The 16,956-nt window shown below is 38.9% G+C and overlaps 1 protein-coding gene across 2 annotated transcripts in view; it reads left to right on the top strand.

Moving 5' to 3' along the window:
• The window catches only part of slc24a4a (solute carrier family 24 member 4a), a 70,900-nt gene that overhangs the window by 26,680 nt on the left and 27,264 nt on the right, over window positions 1-16,956 (top strand). For both annotated transcript variants that reach the window (XM_079832548.1, XM_079832549.1), the window contains exons 3-4: window positions 12,972-13,048; window positions 16,706-16,780. In XM_079832548.1, coding sequence (XP_079688674.1) covers window positions 12,972-13,048; window positions 16,706-16,780 — 152 coding nt within the window. The remainder of the gene's footprint in view (window positions 1-12,971; window positions 13,049-16,705; window positions 16,781-16,956) is intronic.

Below are 16,956 nucleotides of genomic sequence, written 5' to 3'. Positions count from 1 at the left end.
ACAAGAGTTAAATTGGTTTATCATACACATCAGAAGCATATTGCTGTATGAGTTGTGTCCTAATTGATGCAGTATGCACTTCTATGCCTTGTATAAGTAAAACTGTATTAATTTCACTATGGGGAAATTTCACTATCTTTTTTTTTGTCTCGTCTCTACAGTGAGTCATTAGCCATGTTCACATGCACACTTTTTTGTCATTCTGATTGAAAGAATCGGTGGACTGTTTACATAAGACTTTATTTAAACCAATTTGGTGTTTGCATGTGCTGATGCTTTCAGTCGGAATAATTTTGTTACATGTGCACAGTAGTGATGCACCGAAATGAAAATTCTGGGCCGAAACCGAAAATGTATATATGTAAATTGCTTGAATTTAATGGATCTGAAATGAAAAAATCACGAACCAATAGAATAATCAAACTTTTATTAAGTTGCATAACAAAACCTAAAATATTTTTAACAATAAATATAAATAATAAAACTTGAAGAATATTATTTGGTATTATGTTCCATCAAATAAAATAGTTTTTTAACAGCAAAAAAAGATCCACAATTATCTGCACACAAAATCACAGAATGGTTCTCATTAAGAACATGAGATGCTGCACTGAATAGTCTCTCACTGTCTGTGCTGGTGCTCGGGGCAGATAAATACCTGTGTGCAATCCGCGCAAGCAATGGAAAGCGACCTTCGTTCGCGCGCCAGTAGTCAGGGGGATTGTTGCTTCGGGCAATGGGTAGTTCAGCTGTATACGTCTCTATTTGTTCTCCTACCGCTGACATGCTTAATCTTTAATAGGCAGACGCGTGATAACCGCTCAACCGTGAGTGAAATCTAAGCGTTTGCGCACAGATGCGAGGGACATTCATTTACGTTTTCGGCTGTTTTTTTTATTATTTTGGCCCGAAACCGATAATGCCATTTTCGGCGGCCAAAATTTTGGTGCACCCCTAGTGCACAGTAATGTTACTTAACCAAATTGAAGCAGTTGTTGAACCTTTTTATTTTTATATATTTATAACCAGTGTTGGGGAGTCACGGAATACATGTACCGGCATTACGTATACAGAATACAAATTATGAGTAACTGTATTCTGTTAGTTACAATTTAAATGGTTGGTATTTCGTAAATACTGCTCCGTCTGAAAGCACTGCGAGTTTGAGTCACTTTATAACGTTTGAAAAAGCACAATACATGTCACAAATCTTCACAAACTAGTAATGCATTTAATAACACGTTTTAACTCACTTCATATAGTCAGTCGAGTCGACTTATCACAGAATGAGGCAGACAATGTATTATTTTATAGTAATCTTATAGGGCTGTGCAATTAATTGAATTTCGATTTTGGCTCCCAACGATCACCAAAATAGTGCAATCGAGAAAAAACAATTATTTTGCCATGTTCAGTTTTGCAAGAACACTCTTATTTTGTCTTGCGTTCTGAATGAAACGCGCACGCGCACATCCGCCCCTCCTGAAGCCTCAAACTCTCTCTCAGGTCGTGAGTCTCGTGACTCGTGTGCATTTCATCCGCTGGAATTTAAAAACTCGGCGCGAGTAAAGATGGCAGAAGGAGGGCAGTTACAGCAGCGTTTGGTGAGCAAAAAAGGCAAAACCAACTCCGTTGTCTGGGAACAGTTTGGCTTCGAGGAATCAGACAACGAGCAGAAACTTGTATACGTGCAAGATTTGCTACATGGTAGTGGCTGCAACGCAAGGAACACCACAAATTTGTTTAACCACTTGACAATTATTAGATTGTCATAGGTCACTGTGTTTAAAGAAACAAAAACTGACGAGAGCAGGGGTGCCGTGTAAACGTCCTTTTTTTTTTCCTTCATATTTTTCAAATAATTCTCTCTTTGTAAACTTTGTTCAAAGCATGCGAGTGCTGCCATATGATCGAATATGACCAGTAATTTTCGCCGTCATCACCCGGGTTTAGTGCCAGAAGACGCGAATGAGAAGTAGCGCGCGCTGTGAGAAAATGTGTCTCTGCACTCATCCGATCATCACATCTCAGCGTGCAAATATTGTTCTCTTTCAAGTCTTGCTCTTGAACGGACAAACTCACACAAAACGTATGTCAACGTCCATCTTGAGTATTCTAAAGAGACATAGTCTGTATATGCCTTAAGTAAACTTTATACAGTCGATAAAGATGACGCATATCTGAGCATTAGGTCTTAAAGGGGCAGTAGCCTTTACTGCTGTCTGTTTAAAGTCAAACAACAAAAGACAAGGATATCACTCACTGCTCTTGATTGAATAGCTTTTGTAAGTTTAATAGGATTAATCTTTAATTTATGCACTCAAATATGCAATGTTATTTTACATTTGATACATTTCTGTACCTGAAAACTAATGTTAGACGTACCTGAAAAACCTGAAAAGCATAGCCAAACCATATTGTTGATCTTATTTATTTGTGGTTATCATTTTTACTTGAATACTTTTATACTTTGATTTGAATGTTATTTATTTTAATAGTTCAAAAAGTACAACAAAATGGTACAATTTCAATTGAATTGTTGAAAGGTGTCTTTTTAATAAATGCAACACATTCCCAAAGTCATGTGAAATAATCGTGTTACATAATCGTGATTTCAATATTGACCAAAATAATCGTGATTATGATTTTTTCCATTATCGAGCAGCCCTATAACCTTATTCTAAACAGTGATAAGTCAGCTGTCAGTCAGCACTGCATACTTTATTATTATGAAAATACCCAAGAAGGCTTGAAGAACTCAAATACACCATATCTTGATGTAGTCGTGTTTATTGTCTTCATGTTTAACCGTTTTAAGCGTTTCTATCTTTTTATTCAGCCTACAGCGCAAGCTTCACATTAGGGATTTCCTGAAAACTATTACTTCTCCGAGGCAAATGTGGAGTTTCTGCTCGAGGGCGCCTCCAGTATGAATGAAACTTTTGGGTAACAAATAAGAAAAATAATATTTATCTTTAAATAAATTGACGATCCATATGTTGTTTTTTTGCAATGTACAGGAGTTTTTTTTCCCCCCACAGTGGATGCATAAGAGGCTCATATTTCATATTAAATACATAGACTTTAATAAATTTGTATGATAGATAAAAGACAGATTTTTATAATAATGTTTTTTTTTGTTATATTTCTTCTTAAATACTCTTTTTAATAATGAAAATGTTATTGTAATAGTATTTTTTTATTTTGTTAAATATTTATTTAGCAATAATCATTATTATTAGTCATATTAATATTTAAACACAATATAATATACACTTTTAATTTGTAAAAAAAAAAATAATAATAATAATAATCGCATTTTAAATCGCAAATTCCGCCAGTTGGAACAGAAAAACACACCAGAATAGACCAGTTTAGTAAGCAGGATTTGATGGCCGCATTCCTACACTTATAAAAAGGCAGTTCAATGTGGAAGTCATCCAAGTATTCAGAATACGTTACTCAGATTGAGTAATGCAGCAGAATACGTTACAAATTACATTTTTGGGCATTTATTCTGTAACTAAATACTTTTTTGAAAGTATCCTTCCCAACACTTCCCAATAACTTGCGTGAAATTACACAGTACAAAGTACGACAAAGTAATGAAATTACCACTATAACCAGTAGATGGTGACAGAGCACTTATTGACCAAGCCATTTCCACTCCTTAAAATATGGAAAAGTAGAAAAAGTCACTAAATCTCGAAAAACGTTTCTTCAAATTGTTACTGATTTAAAGTAGTGTTCATTTTATAATCACTGAAAAGGCCAGTGTTATATATTTTGTTCAGTTGAGTACTTTAGAATATCCCAAATGTTTCCAACTATTTGTAAATCGTGAGAAATTGCTATTTTAACCAAGGAACCGAGACGTGGGAGCTATGTGTGAGGGAGTCACCTGTCGATTGTGTCATGTCTGCGTCGAAACGCTGTACTCTCAATGCAGTGTGAACAAGTGTCATTGCAGCCGCCTAGCGAACGTCATAGCTTCCTTTTCAACACACTCAGATGTATCTAATACGATAAACAGAGTTGCGTTACCTCATACTCATGACTGGAAAAGAGGAAGTGGCGCCGGCGTCTGTGTCATAATAAAAGTCCTGACGGCGACTATGCCATAATAACAGTCCCGCTCTTCAATCGCTCCTGCGGCCTTGCTCAGCTCCACAACACTCAGTCCTGCTCTGCTTCATACTACAATTAATGTTAATAATCGCATCCATGAACATGATTTCTGCCTGAGTCCTATCCTGACTCTTTTCCACCGGCTGTGAGGTGAAGACCACATGTCCTAAGATTCTGCGCTCAAACGTGGCGTCATTAAACTACGCCTTTGTTTTGAACAGGCGACCTCTAGTGGACGGAAAAGTTACATAGTGTAGCTTTAATGTAGATTATTTAAATTTGTACCTATAAAAATTAGATTTTTGCATTTTACTGTTAATAAAAGTGAAATTTTATCTGCATCTCAATTCATGCTCGGTGCTTTAACTGTCAAATTGTCAATAAACAAACCTGTAATATTATTAGTAACCTCACGTATTAATGCAAAACAAAAGTCATTTTATTATTAAATTACCTTTTATTAAAAATCCCCCAGTGTCAGAATCTATAGAACTTATTGGCACCGGTGCTACTGCTCTCGAATGTTAGTCTGTTGTTCTGGCTGTGAATGTCTGGAGTGTGTATGTGTAAGGCCAGTCCAATCGTCCCAATGACGGCTTAAGATTGGTGGGTGAAGGTCTCTTGCACATTTTGTCTTTTCAGCGGGGCAAAGTAATTTAATTCCAATTTAGTTTTATCTGACTCAATTTTATCATGACCTCGAATTTAGGTTAGAATGCCAATTCATTATTGACCATGTATCTAGACATCTGATTATTCTATTTAACTCTTTACTCTTATTGAACTTGTTCATTCGGTTCTCAAAGTAGCACAGGGTCCTCGCACCGGCCGTTATGCGGGCCCACGATCACAAACTTGGTCATGCCATGGTTTCCTATGTACACTTAGCTAGAGTTACTTTACATTAAACAGTGGTAAGGCTCGCACTATTTAGGTGGGCGGATCAACATTATTATTGTCCTAAACGGAAATTCCATTTTTAGCCTTCACAGTCTAAGTACACTTAAACTAGTGCCAAGCGTTAGGCGGAGCACTAAAAATCTCAGTTGGCATGCCCCAATGCCTCACTCAAAACTGGACTTTAGTCCGTTACTAACCTGACACAGATTTGCAGTATCGATGGATACAACGTAATCTACTAAAGTCAATAATTTCAGAGTAAGTCCGAATGAAATCAAATGTAACAATGTATTATTAGTCAGGTAAATGCATTATGCCAATTACATAATCAATTCAAAGATAATCAATACATGACATCAAATGCTCTGAAGTAAAGTGTAAAAGATGCATACCTGACATCTGAAAATTGTGTCTGAAAGACTGGCTTGATCTGGTTACAGCGCCCTGAAGTTTCTGCAACATCTCCTTAAATACCAGACCAAAGATAGAAAACTCTTTCAAATGAGTTCTCAATGGGAATTAGCATTAATCAAGTCCTGTAGACCTGTATTGACGACAGGAGGTAAAGACACACCCACCATAATAAGCAAATTATCTCAACTCTTAAAGTCCTCATGAAATCAAAATCAATCTCTTTTACTTTGTTAGCACACATTACAGGTCTTAGGGTGAACAATTAATCAGTGCAAGTTAATACACAGACATTTTTTCCTCCCTGATAATCTTTAATCAAAATCTGAAAAGTAACTTCCAGTCTGGAATGGTCCTCCCTTTCCGATGACGGCAGTTTGACGGCCACTCCCCATCCAACCGTTAGTCTGCTATGAGCGCTGAAGTAAAACCCTGCCCTCTATTCAATATTGCATTTGACTTGGAAATGCGTCACAGCACTGAAATAAAATCAGTTGTAACTTCCGGTTCAGTGGGAGTTTAAAACCTTTTTACCTTTTGGTTTACATCTGTGGGGATGAGACCTTTGTACCTGTCGCACTGAGATATTTCAAATGATACCAAACATGTATAATACTGTATAGTACTTGTTCACATTAAACCATATAGATTTTGGATGAATTTCAGGTGATCTCAACCTGAGAGAGAGTAGGAGTGGGGGAGAGGGGGTCAATAGAGATTTGGATGATACTGAAGTGAGACTTGCATCTCGAATGGTGATGCTAATTTCGTAAGAGACAGTTCAGATGTTAATTCCCTTGTTTTCTCAGTCGCAATCTCCTACGGTTCTTACGGTTTCTCCAGTCTTATATATGTGTGGTGGTAGGATATGCATGATACTCTGCATGTTTGCATGTGCTCTGTGGGTTCTCTCAAGAGACGACCTTGACGGTGTCCTCTCCTCCTTGTAATATGGGAGGGGCAAGCTGTGGGAAGGGAAATGTGATCAGGGCACCAATGACTCTCTTCCGCTTGATGAATGAAACGTTGGGATTTTTCTCAATCCTTCAGATAACAACAATGGAAGCGATGATGGTGCTTGTGATAAAACCTCACGCTGCTGTTGCTGTCATTTATGATAGATTACTTCTTAACGGGGAGAGCTATTAGTTCCACGAGTGTTTTAATGAGCTCTTCAGACTGAAAAATGAGTTTGATGCATTTACACAGAAGATGCTTTCATTACTGGTGTTTGCTTTGAAGGATAATATGGGTGGAAAAGCCTCTTACATTTAAAGCAGGGTCCCGAGCCATATATGGGACCCAGAATATCATAGAGACTTGCCACCCCCAAGAACCACTCATTTTGAGAGGGTAGTTTCAGAATAGCATTTATAAGGTTTAGAATAACATAATTTAGAATAACTAACATTTTATTTTAATAAAATTACTTTTTTATGAAATTCCTCATTCAGGAAACTTTAGTAAATATAGGAATAAATTTGGAGTAATTTGCTCAAACGGATCTTCCCGAAAACTCCTCGGGTTCACAAAAGCTTTATAAACCTCAGATTGGGTAGTTAAATGTGTGTATGTTAAATGAATTCCAATCATTTGGAAAAGGGGTTCGTGTGCATGCTCATTCACAATTGTGACCAGTCACGGAAAGTAGGGACACAAGTCAGTTCTAGGGCATTTTGAGTTATTCACGGATTCTGAAAGTGTAGTCTCCAAGCTTTCCAACGATGTGTAACACATGGAAATCTGATAATATTTGGAGAAGTTGTGGCCATTTGAAAGTAGGCACTCAAAAAAGCTTAATAGGGAGAAAACGACCTCTAAACATTGTGCAGTTCTCACCTGTTCTCACCTGCTGGGAGTGACAATAGGGCTCATTTACATCTAATTTAGATAAGCCATACCCCCTGTAAAGCTGCATGGTTGCATGGCAACGACAGACCCAACGGGATGCATTGTGTATCATTAGGACTTTTTGAACAGGATTCTGTGATAACCCTGATCATTTTGGTCGCTATAATCATGAAATGAAATGTTCATGCCATTTCATCTCTAGTTATGATTAACTATGATAAATTAAAATCAACTATATTTGTGTTTTTATAGTATAATATGCAAAGTACAATTTTCTATAAGAAAAAAATTATCTCTGATTCTGTTCTTTTCTCTGACATTTAAGGGTAACATAGGCCTACAAAGACTCTTTTAGGTCCAAAACAGTTTGGATAGCTGTTAATGCAGCGTTCCCACAGCTTGGTTAACTTCAAATTCAAGAACCTTTCAAGGACTTTCCAGGTCCAGCTTTTTTTTCTTTTTTTTTGCATTTATTTTTGGCCATATGACAGAGGTCTGATATTCTATTTGTCATATTTCTGTTTTGCATAACACTGAAGAATATTCGGTACATCCTATACTGTATTCTAAAATGATCTGATAGTAACTTCTGCATGGATTTTATTGAAAAGAGCTTAGGCTCATGTAACCAGTCTATTTTTGCAATATTTCACGGTGTGTCTGTGAAACGCTGAGGTACCGTATAGTTTTGTGCGCGCGTGAACATCATGGCAAGGTACAACACAAAGTACCTCACGCGGGAAACACTTAACGTAACGTGTAAATGCAAGTAACAAACGTAAATCAAGCATAGTCCACGAAGGGTTGGCAAAATAACACATTATCGGACCGGAGAGAATAATATGGAATTTCTTCCAGAAAACTTCTTGCACAAAATAAATTCAAGCACTTTCAAGGACCTGTATGTATGTATAGCCGCGTTTCCACCGAAATTACCCGGAACTATTTGTACCAGGAACTTTTTTCCCAGGAACTTTTTCTCCCCCAGACCTGCTACAATCTGCGTTTCCACCGCGGTCTAAAGTACCGGGGAGATTAGGCAAATTAGTCCGGTGACGTGGCAATGCGCGCGACTGCTTCTCCCAGTCACCGACGGACAGTAATCACTTTTGCGCGATACTGTCTCCAACAATAACAAGTGGAGGTGATGCAAGCAGCGCTGCTTTAGCTGGTTATATATACACATTACCAACACTGCTTATTTTTAAACGTGCACTTTCACCTGGTTTAACCATTTTAATGCAAAATGGGATGATGGGCAATCCAAAATCTGAATGTGTTGTAATAGCTCAATTCCAAAACAAAATATTTTCTATTAAAGGATAATGAGGTTTCAGTCATGACAGATGTGTGAAAAGTTAATTGAATGAAAACAATAGACTGAATTAAGCAGTTGAAATATTAGGTACTAGACTGCAAGTATTTTATTTTTTATCACAATAACATCTCTTAACATTCACAAAAAAAAAAAATCACATGACTAGTATTACAATATGCTTCATTAAATGCATAATTTTAGAGACTTCTTCCTCAAATTTGAAATGAAGCAGGACCACACTTATGGCTTCACTTAAGTTGTGGTTATAAGTTATTATACTACATTCACATAGTTATACATTTAAAAATATAATATTTGGGTTTTCTAGATATGTTTATGTGCATATTCAGAAAGACTTGCGAGCAGCAGCCCTTTTATTTGCTTCCTACACTATATGAATACAATTAGAATGTGGTTATATAGTTAGAATGTGGAAATTAAAGACACAGTGACATTTTACACATTTGACTTTATTTTAGACAGATTAGTTCTTACAAAATTAAAATAAAAGTGTGCAAAGACAAATAAATTACTAGAACAATAAAATGAAAATATAAAATGGGAAAACAACAATATAAAAAAAAGTGTATTTTTCAGTAACCTGTCCAAGAGCTGTGCCAACACGTACAATATATAAAGTACAAATGTGGTAGTGCAAATGCTTCATTCAAGAGGCTGGTCATTGTGGCTACTTCTTGAACGACTGGACAAACTGTCCAAGAACAGACAGAAACCCGGTCTGAAAGTCCCTCTGCTGCCGTCTGCTTTCTTCCGCTTCTGACTGGTGGAATGCCAACTCTTGCCTCCTCATCTCTCCTCGGCCTGGCTCTCAAGTAACAGCTGAATATATTGGTCTCGCTGTTCTTGTCCATGCTGCAGGACGGCCCGGTTAACATCCTCCATGTCCCTCAGTGCATCAAGAAAGTCAGTCCCTTTTCCTTTTCTCTAAGTAGAAAAATTGCACCGAAACCCATGGAAATTAATACACAAGGCAACCATGAAACAATAGAAACCATCAATTAATTATTTAAAGTGTTTTCACTACAAATAATGAACAATTGTTTGCCCAGCTTGAACAATGCCCAGTGTGCAATTTTTATCATGGGCAATTTAAGTTTACAATTAAAAACAACAAAACTACTCAAAACCATTAAGGATTACACATCAGTTTTTAAATATATACACATTTTTGTCAGCTTTATACCTCGGCGTGTGTGTGTTTCGGCAGGAGACACGGGCTAACGTACTGGTGACCGTGGGGGAAAACACGCTGGTCTCCGTTGCCTGCAATTCATTGGGGCCACTCGTTACGTCTGGAAAAGCACGTTGAAAAAAGTTACTGCAACGTGTTTAAACACTGCAACGAGTTTAATAGATGATACCAAGATGAGAGATTTACCTTCAACCCACTCGGATTCCTGGATGGTTTCCAACAACGCACTAGCCGAGTCTTTCGTTACCGCTGCCCTAGAAAAGGACGGTCTGTGTCCCAACAACGCGTCCAGGCGGTCATGCCACTTGTTGATACGCCGGTCGGAACCGCTCCGGTTGTTATGATCCTTTAATTTCTTGTAATCTTGTCTTAATTTCTTCAACACTGTTTTCCAGTGTGACTGGAACCGAGTCGATATCTTCAGGTATACCTTTTCATTGCGGGTCGCCTTTTCCAGTCTGGATGTCCTTCTCCGCATATATGCTCAATAAAGCCTGAACCTCGTCGTCGGTCCATCTGTCGAATTTTTTGTTGAACTCCATTGTTGCAAAAAAAATATTTACTGAACGCAGAACCCACGGAACCCCTCTTGCAAAAGACTTGTAAATATGGCGGTGGGAAAAAAAAATGCTGCGAGAGCTCAACCAATCAGCATTGGGGTGGCACAAGTCCCACCCCCGAAAGTTCGCAAACTTTTAAAAAGTACCACCTCGCAAGCAGGGCCGTTTGGAGGGGGAAATATTTACCCGGAACTTCATTTAGACCCTGGTTCCTGCGGTCGAAACACACAGAGTTCCCCCCCAAAGTTCCTAGTTCCGGGGGAAAGTTCCTGCGGTGGAAACGCGGCTTATGTATGTTTATTTTCAGTCATGTCATTGTACACAGCCCTCTCTTTCTGCACACGGGAAAGATGATCTTGTTGCTTCTTTACTGCTTCAGACTTTTATATCATCTGGGAGGTTTGCACTTCGTATCAGCTGCTCGTTATTGCTTTAGCACTGCCAGCAGAGATCTCTGAGCGGCCAGCCACCAGGGTTGCCAGGTTTTCATAACAAAACCCACACAATTGCTACTCAAAACTAGCCCAATCGCGTTTCAGGGGGGCTTCGCATTTGGGGGTTAAAATGTGTTTTTTTGGCATGGTTGCCTACTAAAATTCGCATTCCCAGGGCTAAATATCACATAATTGGGGTCGCTTCAATCCGCGGACATGAAAAACAGCCCGCGGCAACAGTGTTGAAGTAGCCCAACCGCGGACTTGGCAACACTGAGCCTCGCTTCCCTTGGAGGGCGGGGGCAATAACAAAAGAAACACGCCTCTACTGCATGCTAGAATCTCCAAAAAACATGCCGCTTTCAACCTCAAAGTGTATGCTTTTAAATATACCAATACTGCCATCTCAAACACGGAGAGGCTTCTTCGTGATCTCAACTAACAGATTCTGCAAAAAAGTGAGTCACCATTTACATTTACATTTATGCATTTAGCAGACGCTTTTATCCAAAGCGACTTACAACTTGGGGGTACAATAAGCGATTGGTTGTGAAGAGTCGAGTGAGTGCACTGAATTACTTAGTCCGTGTACATTTCTCAGTGTAGCACAGGCTAGAGTAGGGAGGGAAAGAGGAGGAGAAAGAGGAAAGGACCTTAACCTCTTTTTTTTTTTTTTTTTTTTTTTTTTTAAGAGGTTAAGTCCTCATTGAAGAGATGAGTTTTTAGTTGACTTTTGAATGTTGTCAACGAATCAGCATTTCGGATGGCGGTGGGAAGATCGTTCCACCAGCTGGGAACGTTGAATGAAAATGTTCTGGAAAGGGATTTTTTGCCTCTCTGTGATGGTACTACAAGTCTTCGCTCCTTGGCTGAACGAAGGCTTCTGGTGGGGGTGTGGAGTCGTAGAATCGAGTCAAAGTATGCAGGAGCGGAGCGCGTGGTGGCTCTGTAGGCAAGCGTCAGCGCCTTAAACTTGATGCGAGCAGCGAGTGGTAGCCAGTGCAGAGAGATGAAGAGTGGTGTGACGTGGGTCCTTTTGGGCTCGTTGAAGACCAGACGTGCCGCTGCATTTTGTTCAATCACCAATTTTGGGGGGGGGACACTTCTTTCTCATTTTGCTCAAAAGTTGTGCTGCCGACTTGTGTCATTGGTCTCCGTGCGGGTCACAATTAGTATAATCCCCACCCATGATGGGTTTAAATCCACCCTGAATACTTTAGCTACTGCTTAGCAACACTGTAGCATCATGGTGGCATCTTATGGTATGGTTGTCCCCACCAGTAGAACAAAAGTACTGAAGATATTTCATTAGCTTTAGAGGGGCAGATGGCTGTATAGATTATGGCATGATGTTGATTTTATGATGCAAGTTAGTGTGGCCCTGACAGGGAGCATCTTGTGCCATTGGGGATTATTTGACCTTCAGGGCTGCCCGGGTCACAAACAGGGCTGCCATGACGGAATGTACTGACGTGTGACCTACCCAGCCAAGTGTTTGTGGGGCTTTGACGTTTATTGATTTTGCTCTAACAGGCCTTGGAGGCATATAAACCAGATTTAAAGAAATTTCCTGGGTTCATTGTAGATTTAAGGTCTATCAACTGCATTTGTGGCTTAATGTTGATTATCACAGAAAATGATTTTGGACTCATCCCTTTTGTTTTTGTCAAAAACAGAAAAATCATGGTTACAGTGAGGCAATCACAATGTAAATGCACAGATCCAGGCAATAAACAGCCATTTACAGTTTCAAAAGACATAATACCAAAACCTTGTGTTATTGTTAGACTAGTGGGGTAAATGCTTACTTATCTTGTCTGTTATAGTGGAACTTTATTAATTTGACACATGTTTACTTTAGACAAATTTCACTACTAAATGAAAGATATATGGGAAGTGGCCCCATTAAGCACGTGTATTATATAAGCCCACTTTATTTATTTTTTTTGAACTTTGAATATTAACAAAAGAAAAGCAGAAATTTCACTGCAAATAGATGTTTTTATAGGGCAAGTGTCATGCCATAAGCATATAATATAATGTACACATGCACACACACACATACATACATGCATACATGCATGCATGCATGCATGCATACATGGAAAGTGACAACTTGAGCCAAAGTGACTATTTCTTTCTCCTTTTCCATGCAGCCATCCATGAGTTCCCCACGGATGCATTCACCAACGAACAGCGCTCACAAGGAGCTGTTGTGCTACATATATTTGCGGTAGGAGAACTTTGTGTGTGCACGTCAATCAACATCTAGCCTTGCTCACCTGTTGACCTTGTCATCCAGGATAAATTGTGCATGTCTGAAAATGTTATGACCATTATAAATAGTTTATCAGCTCTGGTCTTCATTTGTGACTGGTCATGAGTAGGGTTGGGCATCGAGAACCGGTTCCAACTTGGAACCGTTTAAAAAATAACGATGCCATTGGAATCGTTCAGAAAATTTGTTTTCGATTCCGATCATCGGTTCCAAACGCGCAAGTTTTCGGAAGTGCTTGCCACGCCCGTTTGTTCTGTTGCAGCCATGGAGCACGGTAAGCGGCGCTCAAAAGTGTGGCTTTATTTCACTAAAAAAAAAAGCCTGGGTCGGCACAGTGCAACACATATCACAAACTTATTTCGTGCACGGGAGGATGCACTACAAATATGTGGTGTATAAATTAACGAGTGTAGCGTGTTTGAAATGCTGCGCAGGTCTGTCCCTCGGGCAACCCTGCGCTAACCAACGTTACTAAAGGGATAGTTCACCCTGAAATGAAAATAAAGCCTTCTTTTACTTACCCTGATGTTGTCCCAGTGCCCTATGTCCTATGACATTTAAAATACTGTTCCTGCACGCGCTCCTTCCTATTATGGCAGTGAATGGCGATCAGCTAAAACATTACAAAAAATAAACAAATGTATCACGCAACGATACAGGGAGACGCGCGCCATATGGAAAGTGTTCAGGGGGCACACTATAAGGTTTTGCGAGAAAGAAACCGTATTATTCAGTAAAAACACTGAGCTCAGCCGTTATTCTGAGCGCGCTCCTCTGTGTACAGAGCCGTCAGCAGCCGCCGGCGCTCATGCCTACTATAATAACTCGCACTGTTGTCATTGCACCCAGGATAAGCACACACACACACACGCACCATTTGGAGAAATCAAGCTCAATAGAAAAAAACGCGATTCTCGTCTTTTCTATAACGTATATGATAAGAAATAATACTAATAATATAACCTCCTTAAGTGAATATTGTGTACCGGTTGTCATGACAATATTGCACGAGGCTACTGCGGCTTGGAGTGCGCACACACATGAACACGCGCATTTGAACAACAGCTGGGTGAGTAAAAGATGGCTTTATTTTCATTTCAGGGTGAACTAACATTATCCCACCTCGTCATAATCAGGTAGTGTAATAACAAAGCCCTTGACCAAATTGCGAATTGTGGTGAACAACAACGTTACTGAAATTATTTTTCCCCCTCGTAGATAAATGTAGCTATACGCAAATTGCCCACGCTAGTAGCAGTCCTAATGACTGCTGTTAATGCTATTGTTAAACCGGGACTCATGTGAAACTCCATTCACCTTTGCAGCAAAGCAAGTGAAAATGCCAGCGGAGAAAGTCCCAAAACTAAAACTCATTATTGAATCAAAATACAATTTTCCTCTGTGAAATGAGCCTGTGACATGTTGTGACTCCACCCCTCAAAGAATCGGAATCGAGAATCGAAAAGAACCGGAATCGAAACTAAGAATCGGAATCGGAATCAGAATCGTTCAAATCAAAACGATGCCCAACCCTAGTCATGAGTTTGCCACTGTCAACAACTGCTTATAGAACAGGGTCCGTATTCACAAAATATTTTATCTTAACACTGAGTTCTCCTAAATAGCAGTAAAAGTTCTTAGTTAAGAGTTTTCTCTTAACCTATTCACAAAGCTGCTGAGATCAAATTTTACTAAGGAATAGAGAGAACTCTGAAGCTAAGAGTAAGGGCAGGCTTGATCTCGTTGCAATGGATAACCGCTTTTCCAGCGTCGGGCTGAATGGTTCTCATTGCGTAACTGTTCCATTCCATGCCGCTCCAGATCAGCTGGTATTGTTACGGTTTCATTTTCCATTGTGGGACTGATAACGGCTGCTCTTTGGAATATCATACAAAGCCGTTAGTCGTTGCCTTGGTAATGCAAGAGTTTACGGACGATATGAGATGTAAATAGAGACTGCGTTATGGAGAATGATCAGATATTGCGATTATACATTGCAGCCTCTTGCGATAACGATATATATCACTATATATAAATTATAATAGAACCATTTCAGAACAGGTTACATAGATCCTAAGGAAAGCCAAATTGCTAAATGTATTTTTTTTAAATGAAAGCAATGTTGTATGTAGTTTTGAGAACATTTATTGTGCAAAACTGTAATTATACAACATAATGTTGCAGATAAATAAAATTCAAGTACAATAGCTGCAGAGACTTTAACAAAGAAAAATCTGAAATTTAAAAAAACGTCCTGTACACGCTTATCCATATAATGGCAGTGAATGGCGACCAGTCTAAAACTTTACAAAAATTATACAAAAGTATCACGCAATGATACAGGGAGACGTGTGCCATATATGGAAAGTGTTCAGGAGACATACTATAAGGTTTCGCAAGAAAGAAACCTAATTATTCAGTCAAAATACTGAGCTCGGCAATTACTTCCTTTGAGTGTGTGCAAGCCATCAGAATTTTTTTTTTTTTTCTGCTGGAATGTCCTTGGTTCTTAAATGCCACCCTAGATGCAGAGAACAGGAAAAACTGGTGTCTTTTTTGTTAATGAACGGATACTGTGTATTAGGGAATAGGGATGTGACGATACCAAAATTCCAGTAGTCGGTACCAATACTATACCATTTTTTTTACTGTACTCTGTACCAATTTCGGTACCTCAGCAAAATGTTTTTTTTTTTTTACTATTTAATTTTTTTTTTCATTAAATTCAATAAGTTTATTATTTATGATAATCATTTTAAGTAAATAATACATAAACATTTAAAGGTAGTAGTGGTAGTGGTAGTGGTAGTGGTAGTGGTAGTGGTAGTAGTAGTGGTAGTGTAGGCTACAACATTAGCCTAAAATATTCTGTCAATTTCTTCACGTTAAACCAAACTTTTATTTTGACGGGTTGCCGTGAAGACCTTTTTGAGTGTCTGTGTTCATCTCATGATATGACCGTTTTCTCAAATTAAAAGGTCAATTCATGGGAATTACATACAAGTGGCCGATTCGGAGTTGCGACGTCACTTCACGGATTCTATCAGCACGATTCAGGCAAGACAATCGGGCTGAGAATTCCGGGCCGAAAATGGTTTGTAATTGCGCCGTGCCATACCAGGCTCAAGTGGAAACACAACTGGAACTGTTCCATACCATTCTAAGAACGCAGTAAAGAATAACACAGTCACGCATTTGAGGTTAAAAAGTGTATATAGTTTTTTTTTTAGAAAATGAACAAGGGTTTCGCTAGCTAGATCGTGCAGAGCCCTCTGAAGCCTTTTGAAACTGCATTGATTTGAACCTTCAACCCGTTGGTTGCCATTGAAGTACATTATGTGGAGAAAAATCCTGGAATGTTTTCCTCAAACTTAATTTCTTTTTTAGACTGAAGAAAGAAAGACATGAACGTCTTGGATGAGATGGGAGTAAATGTATCTGGAAAACTTTCATTTTGAAGTGAACTAATCCTTTAAGATGTTTTGTGAATACGGCCCCAGGAGACCAGTTAGACACAACTTAAATTATTTCTGCACACCACCTCCATTATGGTGCATCTCATTATTGTCTATCTTTTAATGGGTCTATAGTGGTTTCTGCTTCCCATTTCAGGCTTTATACATGTTCCTGGCCCTTGCTATTGTCTGTGACGACTACTTTGTGACCTCTCTTGAGAAGATCTGTGAGGTGAGAATGTACAGTGGTAACCATGAACTTCTACCTGTTCTTCTAAACCCGGAATTTCCAACACCATCCTGTAATGCTGAATACTAGATCTTGTAATACTAATATGCAACTCTTATTAGGTATAGGTCAGGATAGTTGGTTTGTTCTAATTTTTTTTTAGCTCAAATATTTAAAAG

This window comes from Gobio gobio (assembly GCF_949357685.1).
Source record: "Gobio gobio genome assembly, chromosome: 13".
Lineage (NCBI taxonomy): Eukaryota > Metazoa > Chordata > Actinopteri > Cypriniformes > Gobionidae > Gobio > Gobio gobio.
Note: the sequence above shows the minus strand (reverse complement) of the source record. Positions and strands in the feature narration are given on the sequence as shown.